The 14,102-nt window shown below is 38.7% G+C and overlaps 1 protein-coding gene across 2 annotated transcripts in view; it reads left to right on the top strand.

The window, feature by feature from the left end:
* CD109 (CD109 molecule) overlaps positions 1 to 14,102 on the top strand; it is a 90,744-nt gene that overhangs the window by 30,939 nt on the left and 45,703 nt on the right. For both annotated transcript variants that reach the window (XM_032185348.1, XM_032185347.1), the window contains exons 3-7: positions 627 to 655; positions 4,576 to 4,806; positions 4,952 to 5,077; positions 12,753 to 12,792; positions 13,447 to 13,531. In XM_032185348.1, coding sequence (XP_032041239.1) covers positions 627 to 655; positions 4,576 to 4,806; positions 4,952 to 5,077; positions 12,753 to 12,792; positions 13,447 to 13,531 — 511 coding nt within the window. The remainder of the gene's footprint in view (positions 1 to 626; positions 656 to 4,575; positions 4,807 to 4,951; positions 5,078 to 12,752; positions 12,793 to 13,446; positions 13,532 to 14,102) is intronic.

Below are 14,102 nucleotides of genomic sequence, written 5' to 3'. Positions count from 1 at the left end.
TTCTGGTTAGTGGGAACATATATACGTGACCACAGCATGGATCTCTGCAGTAGCAGGGCATAAATAGTCTGCCCAGCAGCTAGCACTGGATCGTGATCTCCCCAGTTCCTGGTAGCTGGGTGTGCGAGACCCCCTGGCCACTGCCTCGCTCCAGACTCTGGTGCTCAGACCCCTTTGCACACACGTTTGCACTCACTGTGGATCCCACCAGCAAACTGTCTTTGAAGCCCAGTCTACCCCAGTAGCTGATCCCTGATCCTTGCTTCCCCCAGTTGCTTCCTGCACAGAGAATGAGAAATGTACCCGCACATGTACAATACTGCCCAGTGCAGCAGTTGCTCTGGGATATTTATTTTACAGTTTTCTTCCCAGGTGTTGTTTGGCAGCAGTCAGCTGCGTTCTGGCCAGCCCATTGCACCAGTTTCACGTTGGTTTACCAGGCTGTCTGAATGCACCAGGCTCTGGAGGAGCCGCATCAACGGGGTTCAGTTGTCTGATGGGTATTATGGGCAGTGGGGGAACAGGGGAGGAGCACTGCTCTACTAATTAACCTGATAACGTGGATATTTTATTCAGTTTTTATAAGCTTTGTGACACTGTCATATTTCTTTTTCCTTTTCATTTAGATTCCTTTGGGACTCTTGTTCTTCCAGTAGTAAGTATTTCTTTCCTTCCCTCCTAAAAAAAAAAAAAAAAGTTGACTGCCTGTGACTTTTCAGCAGCTAATGTTGATGTGATGATGTATTTTTATATGTGATCTTGGCTATTTTCACTTTCTCAGATGAATGTATTTGCTGACCAATAAGCCAAGGAGTTTTCAAATTAAGTGCTCTGCAGCTTGTTACAAGTAATTACAGGATATGTGAGCTGACTTCCAGCATCAGCACAAGCTGTCATTAAACTTGAGTCCAGAACTTGGCTTTGTATGTTTTCTTTTTTTCCTGCTGGCTGATACCTACATCCCTACTCCAGACACACTATGAAGTCTAATTAGAGCTGAATAATTGTGCAAAGTAATAACAGAAATAGTAAATTTTAAGTAAAAACATTGCTTGTATTTATACCCTGTCATCTTAAGGATTTGTAAATGCACATTCAGTGGAAGTACACGATTAACTAGTCAACAGAAATGTATAATGCAGTTGTTTATTGAGCAGAAATTGTCAGTTTATAGTCCTGGATGCTTACCTTGAAAATCCGATATAAAGAATTTGGTACTTCTGTCAGGAAAAAAAGTATTTTTTTTTTTTTAAATCAAATTCTTAATTTTTTAACACCTTTAAGAATCCCTAAATCCAGTGGGTTTGGATTCTGATCTCAAAATTTCTATCAGATAAAATAATCTGAAAATATTTGATAAACGGATAAACAATGATGAGCGTTTCAACATTATGAAGACTATTAGATTGCAATGTTATCTGTACAAACCATAAATTAGCAGGCATAGACAACTCAGTTCAAAACAAAATAGGTTAAATTAGCAAGTTCCTTAATATAATTTCCCAGTCTTAAAGCATCCTTATGTCTCACAGCCTTCTACAAAATTGAATTCCATAATCACTTTACTGGTAGTAAGAGACAGATGCTGTGATAACCAAACTGAAAAACTTTTAGAGCACTTCAAGTGTTCAATAAATATAATGGGGAACCATGTACTGAGCTTGATCTAAATTTGCCAACTCGCCTTACCACAGCCTTAAAGAAACAATACGTTCCTTGAGGCCTCTTGCCATGCTTCTTGAATGCTCAGGGTGTGATGTGGGGGTGGGAGAGGAATGGTCAGGCACAGTTTGGACCTGACCTGTGGTGGTTTTTTTGTTCATGTAGTTACGGTAGATTCATGTACTGCCCAGTGTGTGCTTGGCTGGTAGCAGAAGGTGGGTAATGAGCTGCTGGTTTCAGCTGTCATATTTTCCAGAGGAGACAGTAGCTTCCTTGTCTAGGTGCTCGTGAGGGTGGCTGGTGTGGTCAGGAGAAGTGCTTGAGATGGCCTCTTTCTCTCTCACGTTAGGAGTGCCAAGACAAGGATAGTAATACCATTCAGCTGAGGGGTGTATCTATGAAGATAAAATGTTTCCACAGTAAGTTCCTAATAGCTGCTGTTAAAAGCTGCCTTGCTCATAGTTGTATTGAGAAATGCCCTTTTACAGAAGGAATTGATGGGGCTGAGGTAAATAGTTAGCATTATTTTAGCACTGACCTTCCAGAAACATTGTGTTAATTCAGTTTTCATTAGCATGGATATGTGCACTGGAATTTGGGTTTCTGTACTCCTCAGACATCCTGATACACTGCCACGGCAATGTAAACTTTTACTGTCTCTGTCTTTTACATCAAGAAAGATAAAACAGGCAATTTTGTCACCAAGTTACAGGGAGGAAAGATCTTTTGCAATATAAAAAATAGCATATATAAGATACTATACAAAGTATCAAGAAATTAAAGATGAGGGGAACAGCCCATGTTGCTTTATTCACAATAGGGAAAAGCTACAGAAAAATAAATGAGATCTGTAAATGGTGATTGCAGACTTGTAAAGAAGAAAACAAAGACAGTCTTTGCAAGTATGTTAAAATAATGCTGTAAGAGCACTATTCACTGCTACAATGAGACAACACAAGCTTATTTTCTCACCATCTTGACTCTGAAGGTTTATAATGATTCTGGGAATTCTTGTAGGGAATCCTGTCTGCTTCTTAGGGAATAAACCTTATTTAATAAGCGGTAATATTCTTATATGAATTAATTCTGAGGTAATATTTGACAGATGTAGTAACTAAGGCTGTTGCTCCTATTTAATATATTCCAGAATACTTGGCGAGGAAGTCTGAGAGTGTTGAAATATGTGAATCATATGTTCTTGGCAATGTGGATACAAAGACCTGCAGTTGAAGCAAATGCAGAATCGATTTCAATCTAGTGTTTTGCACCTAAAGTTTGGTTATATAAGTCCAGATTTTAAAGGGTACCTTTTCTCCCTGTGTCATCATATGCCTGCTCATGGGTGGGGGAAAAAAAGAGCCTGTTTATTTCCCTTTTCCCTGACTTTTCCTTCTGACTTCGTTTTCAAAAGAGAAAGTCAACAGAGAGGGATGAAATTGTAGTCAGTTCCTGTTTATAGGTAAACACACAGAGAAAGAAATGTATTTGGTACAGACATTTGCATTTACCTTATTTATTACTATGTGGTATTTTTCTCCATTTGAGAAAAATTCCATTACCTCACTGTACAGTCTTAAAATTAGTTTTGACAGCAAGACAGTGTTTCATTATAGAGCTTGGTAGGATACTTTTGAAGTGCTGTGCCTGGTGAGTTAACAGATGTAATTTTCATTACCAGTGCAAGAGGAGAGCTTAATTTCCATATGTTGTGCTGAAAAATGTAAGCCTGTCTGCTTTAGTTGTCTTGACTTCAGAGGCTTTACTCCAGATTTACTGTTCTAACTACAAACAGAAGCATGCAACTCTTAAGCTTTTTAGCAGTGCTACTTGTTGGAACCAGCTGTATGTTTTGTTAAACCCGTTCCATCTTCAAAGAGATGCTCCCAAGCAGATGGCAGTACAGAAGCCAGCATTCGGGCTGGGATGCTCCTGGGGTCATTCCTTGCCTGTGCAGGCTCTGCTCAAGGTGAAGTCTCTGTGTCCTGCTGCAGTGCTGCTTTAGATGCTTTAGACCCACTGTGGGTGGGATTCCTCCCATCTAACTGCAGGAAATGAACGGGTCCATCTGACCTGTGAGCTCCAGATTTCTTCTGGGCACTAGAGAGACACCTGTGCATGTTTATTCTGGTCCTATGTGATCTAACTTTCCTTGCCTGTCTGTGATGTCTGTCTGCATTCACTGCCAGCACAGAAAGAACTTTCAGGGTTTATCCTGAATAAAGCGTCTCAGCTAACCATACAAAATGTCTTTTATTCTTTAATATTTTGGGAAGAATGATTATCTTACTAGTTGAGCTGCAATATGTGCCGGAATTATGAATCATTAAATTACGGAGGTGAGACAAAACCAGTCAGTTGCTATTGAAAAACAGTACCTGTCTCCTCAGGAGATTTTTCTTTCCGAATTTATTTTTTCTGCCCTAAAAGATGTGAAGGTAAAGCTTGTAAAAAGAACTGTAGAGTTTTCTTTCTGTCGTGTTCATCTTGCCCGCATGTAGCTTCTTCGGCTGTTTTATTTCTGGAATATTTATTATCAGAAAATGACAAAGTCTGAAAAAAAAATAGCCCCCAGAATCAAATGCAGGAAATTTCCCAATAACTGTAGAAAGAAAAGAGAGCTCAATGCATGCATGTCTATGAATGGTACTTGGGTACATAGATACTCACATTATTGAAAATCTGATCACCAGTAAAAATCATGTAGAAATATTATGGAATGATGCTTCTGAGAACACACTTTTATGTAATTGTTGTAGTGACAGAGTCCTGCAATCCTCTTGTTCTTTTTGAGTATTTACATAAGTTGACTTGTTCAGGAGCATGTCAGAAACCTTAATAGCAAATGTTTTTGGAACAATGATGTCTTCAGTTATATCTTGGATAATTAACAATGAGTCACTATTTTCTTTTCAGCTGCCTTTGAACAGTGCTTCTGGTGATTATGAATTACTGGTGGAAGGCCATGCTGATGGCCAGCGCATTTTCTCGAACCGTACCAGCTTGATATACACAGCAAAGAGTATCTCTGTATTCATCCAGACTGACAAATCTACATATAAACCGGGACAGGATGTGATGTTTCGAATTGTCACAGTCTATCCTGATCTCAAACCTTACAAAGCATCTCTCAATATATATATCCGAGTAAGTATCCACAGGAACCTCAGTATACATTGAAATTTCTCATGTCTTCCAACACCATATTCCAAATACAGTTCATATGTATTGCTATCTAAATCTTGCTAGCAAGGCCTCGTGCATTTTACATGCAGCCTGTTTTTTTTTTAAGGACCCTCGGAAGAAGTTGATTCAGCAGTGGCTGCTAGAGGAGGGTGATTTGGGCGTAGTTTCGAAAAAATTCCAGTTATCGACGAACCCTCCACTAGGAGACTGGTCCATAGACGTGGAAGTGAATGTGAGTATTAACATTTGCCAACTTAGAGAGAGATTTCATTTTTCCTGATACATGTGAATAAAGCTATGTTTACTTTGCTGAAGCAAAACCATAAATAAGCATGGACCATGAGGAGAAATCCTTCCTTCGTGCCAAACCTGAAGAAACTATGCAAACCTCACAAGCTTTTCAGTACTATATGGTTTTGTAAGGAAATATATTTAAAAGAAAAAATAGATACGTAAAAATACATATTTTATCCTATGGTCTGGATTGTGATTCTAAAATGTGTTATTTCAAAAGGCAAGGATTTTTAGTATTACTATCAAAGAAAGAGCTTGTGGAGTTCTGTTTTTTTAAGTGAAACACCCTTATGCTTATTTTGTAAGCGAATATACAGAAATTCATTGTGCCCTGGTGTTCAGCCAGTCAGTGTCTCAAGGGGTGTGGAATCAAAGACTGTCATTTACAAATGTCTGTCTAGTTTTAGTGGTGTTTTACCAATTCATGGTGACTCAAGAGTTACTGAGGAAAAAATAACCATGCAAAATAGAAACGGCGAATAATATAGCAGAACTATTGCATAACAAACCTGGTATAATTTATTTTGTGTGTGTTGCTATTGGTAACAGTCCTATCAGTCCAAATCCTTGAAGATCTCATACACTGGAAAATACACTGTAGAAATAGCTGGAGATTTCAAGATTGTGTGTGTGTCAAGTTTATTCTGACTGCTCTAAATGCTTGTAATTTGGGAACTACATTTCCGAACTGGCTTACAGTGACTGCTCAGAGACATTTAGCAAGTACAAACAGGACTGTGCAATGATTCCTAATAAGATGGGGCAGAAGCATTTGACTGTGTATAACTTCAGAATGATATTTGGCAGTAACAGTTATACGCTTTATAGATTTCTGTAGGCTGAGGTACATGAGGTGTTCAAATGAGTATCAGGACCGGATTCTTCAAACACTTTCTCATGCGGGTGTGGATTCGGCACTATTGTCTTTGCTGGGAAAAATGTTTTAAGTTGTTCCTGGGCTTGGCCACTCCTTCGCATCCCTGTGCTGCTGTTCAACAGCTTCTTGGTAGCGCTGAGGCATGTGTAATAAAGCTGAGATCTAAAGTACGTCAGGGAAATGACCCAGATTGAAAAGCTTAAAGATTAAAGTTTTGTTTTCCTTTGTTTAACCTAGACCAGCTCCCTGATCTGGTTTGCAGTGCAGCCCCTCTCACAAATGCACAGGCATTTTTCAGGAGGAGGAGAAGTGTGGCTCAGACATGGCTTGTAATGATGACGGGCTTCTTCAACAGCTGTCTTGCCAGGGGGAAAAAACATGTTTGTGAAATTTTGTTTGGACTATCTGTTATGTGATAAATCACCCTGAAGTCAGGAAGACACTGTTAAAGGAATGGCAGCAGCTGGTCTCAGTGAAAGTGTCATGCCCTCCTGAAACACCCCTCCCCATCCTCCAAAAAAGGAAGAAAAAAAAAAGTTAAATTGAAAGATTTATCTGGACTGATAAAGCAGCTGAGAAAACAGTCAAGTGAAGTTAGATCTTAGTACATGATAGGAAATAATGGTGCTCTAAATTTTAGCCATGAAGTATGTACTACAGAAGGTTAATGAATGTCAGTAAGCCAGGAAAACAAGTCTCTCAAGTGATGAGTAATAATGAGGAAAAGATAAATAGGGAACATTTTGTTCACTGTCTCTTCCAATAGATAGCTAGAGGACACCAGGTGAAGGAGGTAGAGGACAATTTCAAACCAATTAAGATGGCACAAGTGAACTGTAGAGCTCATCATGAGTGCATGTTGTGAATGCTGACAATTCACATGGGATCAAAAAAGTGGCCAGACAAATTCAATGAAGCAAGCCTGTTAAGAACTGTGAACTGAAAAGCTCTTATCCCTGGTTCAGGAGGCCTACTTTCAGGCTGGCACTGTGTTGCTGACTGCTAGCCCTGGTTGGTATGATGGTGTGATGCTCTGGGTGTTGAATATTGGCTTCTGCCAAAGACTGAGCTTTGGCCTAGGTTTGTGTTAGATCTACCAGGGTGTACCCAGGTTGACCTAGACAACCCTAGGTTGTCTTTATCATATTTCAGTAAGAACATCCAGTTTTCCCTACTGTTAATTTTTAAGACTTAGTGTTCTAGCACTGAGTGTGGCCTTGAATGCCATGTTTGGGGTCTTTAATAGAGCTCCAGATACTTCAGTGGTGTGAATAATATCCAAGGACATGGATAATACCCATCAAACTAGGGTATGTTGATCTATTTGATAATTCAAGGTGAAAAGTACTGCAAAATGCTTTTGGTACAATTAACAGAATACTCTCTTGGGAAAAGATGAACTTGGTCAGAACAGAAACAGGATCCTCCGTCAGTGAAAATGAAGAAAACAGTACATATTTTAAGAAACACAGCATTTAATAAAAGTGCGAGAAAGAGGGAATTAATAGATATAAATCTAAACGAGAAAGTCTAAACTCTTGCATATTTGTAGGAAATACAAAGACCCCAGGGATGGGGTCTTTGGGTGGTTAGTAACAGTATGAAAAAGTTTTCAAAGTTTGTTAGAAACAAATGAAATTCCAGAGGTGGCAGTGCCCTATAACATGTGGAAACAATGATTATGTGGCAGAGATGGAAGCATTTAATGTGTGTTGTTATAGTTCTTCGTGGTTTACTGAATATCACTGTGGGAAGCTTTGAGAAGATGAGCAGGAAGTGAATATATCCTTAACAGTAAAGCATAATTGAGGCATTATGGGAAACAATAAACCTGTCATCTGTCAAGGTGATTTGGGATTCCACTGATGAAGAATTAAATTCTTTCAGGCTATTATGGATCAGGCTTTTAAGCACCAGAACAACAAAAAAAAAAAGTGAGGGAATCTCTGTTGCATGCTGTTTTAGCATCAAGAATGATTGCCTCTTTGGAAGATGCATTATGATTGTGCAGACGGCTGGAGTAGCTGAATTCTAGAGTAACCAAACTGTGATAAAAGGAGGCCAGGATAAATGGCTTCTGTCATTACACTCTACGAAAGGAAAATTAAAATAGAGGAGAGAAAGCACAGTGTATCTTTATATATAAATTGGATTAATGAAAACTGCAAGAAACCTTGCAGAATAAAGGAAGAGAAGAATTTAGGCGATGGGAAATTCCTTTCGGTTTTAGTTAAAAATGAGCTTGTAGTACAAGGTCATAGGGGTGGGATTCAGTTTGAGGTTTACAGTGTGTAGATGTCTATAGGTAGGTTATTCTGGGTGTTGAAGTTCCTTTTGTAGTCAGTGGAAATGGAGTCAGTGTTCAGTGAATGCAAGTGAGTGACTTGGATTGCTCCAAGTGCAATCTGGATAGTCCTTGCTGGACTGAAGCTGCCATCAAGGGAGGTACGGGTTTTTCTGTCTCATACATGAAGTTGCACATTCACCAATCCCTTCTTGATAACAGAGGTCACTAAGAACGTGGCTCTACTGCTAAGGAGTACTAAGTATATGTATGTGCTGCAGGTTGGTGGGAATTAGCATTTTTGTAGTTATATTTTACCTGTCCTTAACTGGTACTGCTAGCCCTGGATCCACAGTAATTAATCCATGAGATCCTACACAGCCTTTGGATCTTCTCATGGCTTTAGGAACACCTTCAGCTGGCAAGCACAGGGTGCTCTCTGCATGACTTAGCTTTCCCGATGCCAGGGCCTGAGTTTTCTAGTTAAAAGTGTCAGCTGTCCAACCTTTTTATCTCTGCTTTTCCTCTCATATTTAAAGTGACGTTAAATCTGTAAGTAACACCTCCCTTCCAGTGGATAAAGGTCAGTTCCCAAGTGTGCAGAATTTGGGTTCCTGGAAGTATCCTGGTGCTGAATCCTGTTTTAAATCATGTTCTGGATGCTTGCTGCTATTAAACATCTTAATAACAGTTCAGGTGTTTGTAGAGCTGTTCCAAGAAAACTCAAGACAGAGTAATTACAGTCTGGTTGCCAAGTCTCCACCTTGTATTTTTGTTGGATATCTTATATTTCCTGTTATGGAGCCTGTTTTTGAAAGTCTTTTAGTTGTTGAGGTTTTGTAGCAGGCCTTTCCATCTAAAAGTCTTTTTTATTAGGCCTTTTTGTAATCAGTGACAGTAGTTATTTGGAAATTTAGCTACAGAAGAGTAGTAATTGTTCAGGAGCAATGAAGACTTTCTAAAATATTTTTGAATTTTTTTTTGTTAAAGCTTCAGATGTAAATCAACTTTCAAATTCATCTGGGGTTGATTTATCATAAAGTCATGTCCTTCATGGTTTGAATTGTTTAACTTCTGAAATTTTATGTATTTTATAATGTATTCACTGTGAATTCTGTGGTGTTCTACCTGTAGATCACTCATTTATTTCTCATTAGATCTGATGAGTTTGAGGTTGGATCATTACTTACATCATTGCATGTCGCTATCTTGCAGAATCAGACTATACATACATTCTTTGTGACTTTTCTGTTTATTCAATATCTTGTAAATGAGCAGTGATACTCAATCAGATCTTTCGGTGTGAATATTGGTGATACTAGTGGTACTGCTTTGTTTCTGGAGAACATGCCAAGGCATTTGAACAGAATTTTGCAAATTCATACAAAATTTGGGGACACAAAATGTGAAAATCAAGTAGTCGTGAAAAGCTTAGGCTAAGTTAGTTCCTTCTAGGTAATGGCCTGCTCCACTAATTGGCTACGCAGTAGAAGCTGAGGTGTTCCTGGCCTGGGCCACCTGGAGCCTGGCCTGACACTGTAGCTGGGGAAGTGCATCAAAGCCAGTCATGGTGGATCTAGGCCATGTTCACTTCAGGATCTTCCGGGTGCCAAAGAAGTTAAAATCTGGGGGTGCCAAAGAAGTTAAAACCTGTCATCTCACTTGCTGGATTGGACCCAAATCACTTCAGACAAGACAGTCATTTCAGAGCAAAACCTGGGCCTTAGTTGTTCAGTGATTCTTAGATGTCAAGGTCTGCAGCATTGAAGGCTCAAACACAGAGAGGCTCCATCATCTGTATAGTGTCAGAATATTTATGTGGGTCTCTTTTTGGCACTGCTTTTTTAATCTGTAAATACGCTATGGGCAATGTGCACAGAATATTATGGGTCTCTTGTGGTTTAAGAAATGCTGGTTTATAGCAAAATGGGAGACCCCCCCAAAAAAACCTGACCAGAGTAAAGCAGCACAAGTGGAATAAGCATCGTGATTGTTTTCCTAGCTGAATCAAACAAAACAATAATCTCTTGCTTGGATTGTGTATGTAACTAAACACTTGAGAGCCACCACTCCTGGAAACTAGTTTAACAAAGTACACTTCAAAATATTTGAATGATATTTACCAGAGAGATAGCCCTGCCCTGAAGAATTAAAATGTTTCAAAGTGTTTGAAGTGATGTTACTTGGCCTATTTCAAACCAGTTTGGCCAAAATTATGTGTTAGTGAGAAATCTGGTTTGGTGGTCAGATCTAGATGACCCATGAGGGTCTTTTCCTTTCCCTGCAGTATCAGTCCACATCTTGCTTTCTAGCTAGTAGAGGTACTGAGGTACTATAGCACATTTGGTACTTGCAGGAATGGCATTGTTCTTGGAAATAAGCAATGAAGACTTTGTATGACTTCATAAATCTTGATACAAAGTCTTCATCTTCAATGAAGACATAATCAGACTTCTGAGCTCCACATCAACATAACCTCATCATGTAGTTGAACAGCAGCCAGTGATATTAACCTTGGAAAACAGACAGTCTGTCAGTAGGAGATGGCTGTCTTGATCATTCCCTATGTCTCAGAAGGGTCTTCATCAAAGAGGCAAACAAGCTTTTGAAAGGAGCCTCTCCCTTCCTGTCCTTCGGGAACTGGAGATTCTTTCAGTTTCTCAGCCTGTTCTTCCAGCCCAGCTGAGCTCAGATTTTCCTCTTGGAGGTTTTTATTTTTATTTTTTAGAGGAAAAAAAAAAAAGAAAGAAAGAAAGGGGATTGAACCCTTTCCTTCTCCTGCTGCTCCTGTGTTGCTTAAGGCTTGGGATTATTTTTGGCTGTTTTTCCTCTGTGTCCTGCAGTCCTGCCAGCAGAGCCTTTGTGTTGAAACGCCCTGTCCGCGCATGGGAGCTCCTCCAAACTCCCTGTCTGAGCACGGGAGCTCCTCCAAACTCCCCGTCCCAACACAGGAGATCCTCTGGTCATGGTGACAGCTGCTGCCTGCCCTTGCGGGCATCCAAAGGGAGTGCTGGGGAGACCATTCAAGTCATCTCCTTCTGAGCCAAGCAAAAAAATTTTGTCAGCTGACTCATGAGATTTGTGGACACGGCAAAAGTGTTCTTGGATTATTATTTTTTTAATTACTGCTATTTTAAAGCCAAAGTTTTAAAAATATACATGTATCCAAATCCTTGTTATATCATTTCACATTTTCAGATGAAGGTTGGCATGAACGTTTCATAAGTAACATATCGGTGTTTTTTCCCTCAAATAAAACTCTTGAGAAGTATTTCTGTTCTTATATAATATTTTTTTTTTCTGTTGACAACATCATGTGTTTATTGGAACTGAGAATATCAAAAGGTTAGCAAGATATGGGCAAAAGATGTATTATGCTAGCAACTCTTTTAGTCTTTGTTTATGTCATTGATACATTGTTTATCACAAAAGAATGTGTTAACGTTTCCCATATGGTGAAATGAGGCACAGTCTGGTTTATTAGTGATTAAAAAAAAGCCTTGTTAGAGTATTTGGTCATTGCTCCAGTGGAATCCTGGTGTCAAGCAGACCAGCTGAGATTCAGAGCTCCAGTTCCAGGCACTTCATGCCATTCCCTTACTGATGGCAGCTTCTGAGATGATGCTGTAAAAAAAATCGTGGAATAAGGGTTATATGTTTGCAGACAAAGGACTTGCGTGCTTGGTCAGAATTACTCACACCCTAGCTGGGAAGAACAATTGAGTAAGAAAGCAAACAGCAAAGTTAATGTGGCTCAGTACCATGACTTTTTGGGTCAACTGTTGTTGTACCAAAGAACAAAATTAGCTGCTGATTTTTTATTTTTTTTTTTATATTTTTTAAATGTTTATGTTAAGAGTGGGGGGGAGAAAAAAATAAAATTCATTTTCCAAGAATGTGTATCTAAGGTACCAAATCCAAAAAATCTGCTGGAGTAGGCTTTCACATATTCTGAGAAAACTCAGGAAATAAATAAATAAATAGGAAAATAGTCCTCTAGATAGACTGCAGGAGCTTCCCTTTTGCACAGACATACCTGAGCTAATTTTGAATGAGCTTGTAGAGATACTGCTGGTGGGTTTGTGGTGGTTCATCTTGATTACTGTAAGTACTTATGCTAGGTTGTTCTAAGCTATCTGGCTCAGATATTTGTTTTTTATACAGAAACCAGCTGTATGTAGATGTCTACAGACTGGAAGCTCTCTGAGGTCTTCATTATATATACCTAGAGTATGCTGTATGTGAGCTTCCCGCATTCTTCTGTGGTGCAAATTCCTACAACTGGTTCTTACAGGAACTCTGTAAGAGGAGGTGATGATCGCTGAGCTGTAATTTACATCATTTCAGCAATTGTAATTTAACCTGAATGTGGGTGGGTTTGGGCCTAAAAGATACATTTCATTTGCTAATCCAACCACAGTTTTTTATATGCTCTTACTTTTTTTTCAATAGGGTCAAGTTCATTATCAGAAATTTAAAGTGATGGAATATGGTAAGTGTTACATAAGGGCATTGAGTAGTGGCCAGAATGGGTAATGGAGTCTCCATTAATTTAGAGTTTGGAGTCTAGCTTCCCTTGGCTAACACAAATCTTTTGAATATTCCTAGAAATTTTACTTTTCAAATCTGCTTCTCTGAGACTGACTGTCTGTCCTGAGAAAAAACATCATCTTATCAGTTGCCCTGTTTATCTCTGTTAGCTATTATGACCTACTGCTGTGGTGTCTGGATGTTATGCAATCTTGAAAATACTTATCTTAAGCCTCTGAGATGCAGTTGTCCTTGTTTTACCAGGATCTTGTAGGCAATGTGTTCATCCTAAAATATCTGTATAATATCCAGTCCCAAAGCTTGCTGAATATTCTGTTAAGGCTGAATAGGATGAACGGTTACTGTTTCCCCTACAAGCTTGCTGTGATGAAGGAAAAATAAATATTTTATACTTCAGCCACACAAGTGTGTGCACAGGCTGCTCTTGTGATGCTTGGTGTTCTCCTTTTGACAGAAAGTCTTAAAATGAGGCATGCATCACTTTGGGTTAAAATTATATCTTACCTTATATTCCACATGTTCAACCCTTTTTACTTTAAGAAGAAAAAATATTATTTTTATGTGAATTTAACACTCTGTGTAATTTTCTTTTTAGTTTTACCAAAATTTGATGTTATGATAACAACACCATTATACTACTCTTTGAGAGAGGAAGATGTAAGTGGTATTGTCACTGCAAAGTAAGTAAAACATTGTTACCATTGTCACCCTCACTGTTGAGATAAATATTGTGTATTTGTAAATTTGAAAGCAAAAACTTACATTTAGAATGCTAACAAAGCACCTTCTAATCTAAACTAGCTGTCTACCTCACATTTTTAGTCATTGTGTAGCCATATTGGATAGATCTTCAGACTGTTAGCTGCACCTTTTTGGTTGGGTATAGTTATTTATAGACTACAGCCAAAATATTTTCAGTTGCCTTATTCATAAAATTTCATGAATCTTCTGCTTATAATGTGCGTTGTGAGACTTTTTTGTTGTTAATATGTCTCTTTTATGGTTCTCTCCAACTTACCACATCAAGGTCTGTACGTAGAATAACTATGTTTTATTAGACCAATTGGAAAATTATTCAAGCTTCTATTTGCATCTTTCTTGTTCCAGTTTGTCAACATTGTTGATTTGAAGTACAGGCTTCTACCGGCAAACAAAAGACCTATACCTATAAATAGCTGAATAATTAAAAACTCTTGAGTAGTTCAGAAGACACTTCACTGTAGAGTACTAGATTTCATTGTAAACTGCTGT

The sequence above is a fragment of the Aythya fuligula genome, chromosome 3 (assembly GCF_009819795.1).
Source record: "Aythya fuligula isolate bAytFul2 chromosome 3, bAytFul2.pri, whole genome shotgun sequence".
NCBI classification, from domain to species: domain Eukaryota; kingdom Metazoa; phylum Chordata; class Aves; order Anseriformes; family Anatidae; genus Aythya; species Aythya fuligula.
This window is presented reverse-complemented; position numbering and strand designations above follow the sequence as displayed.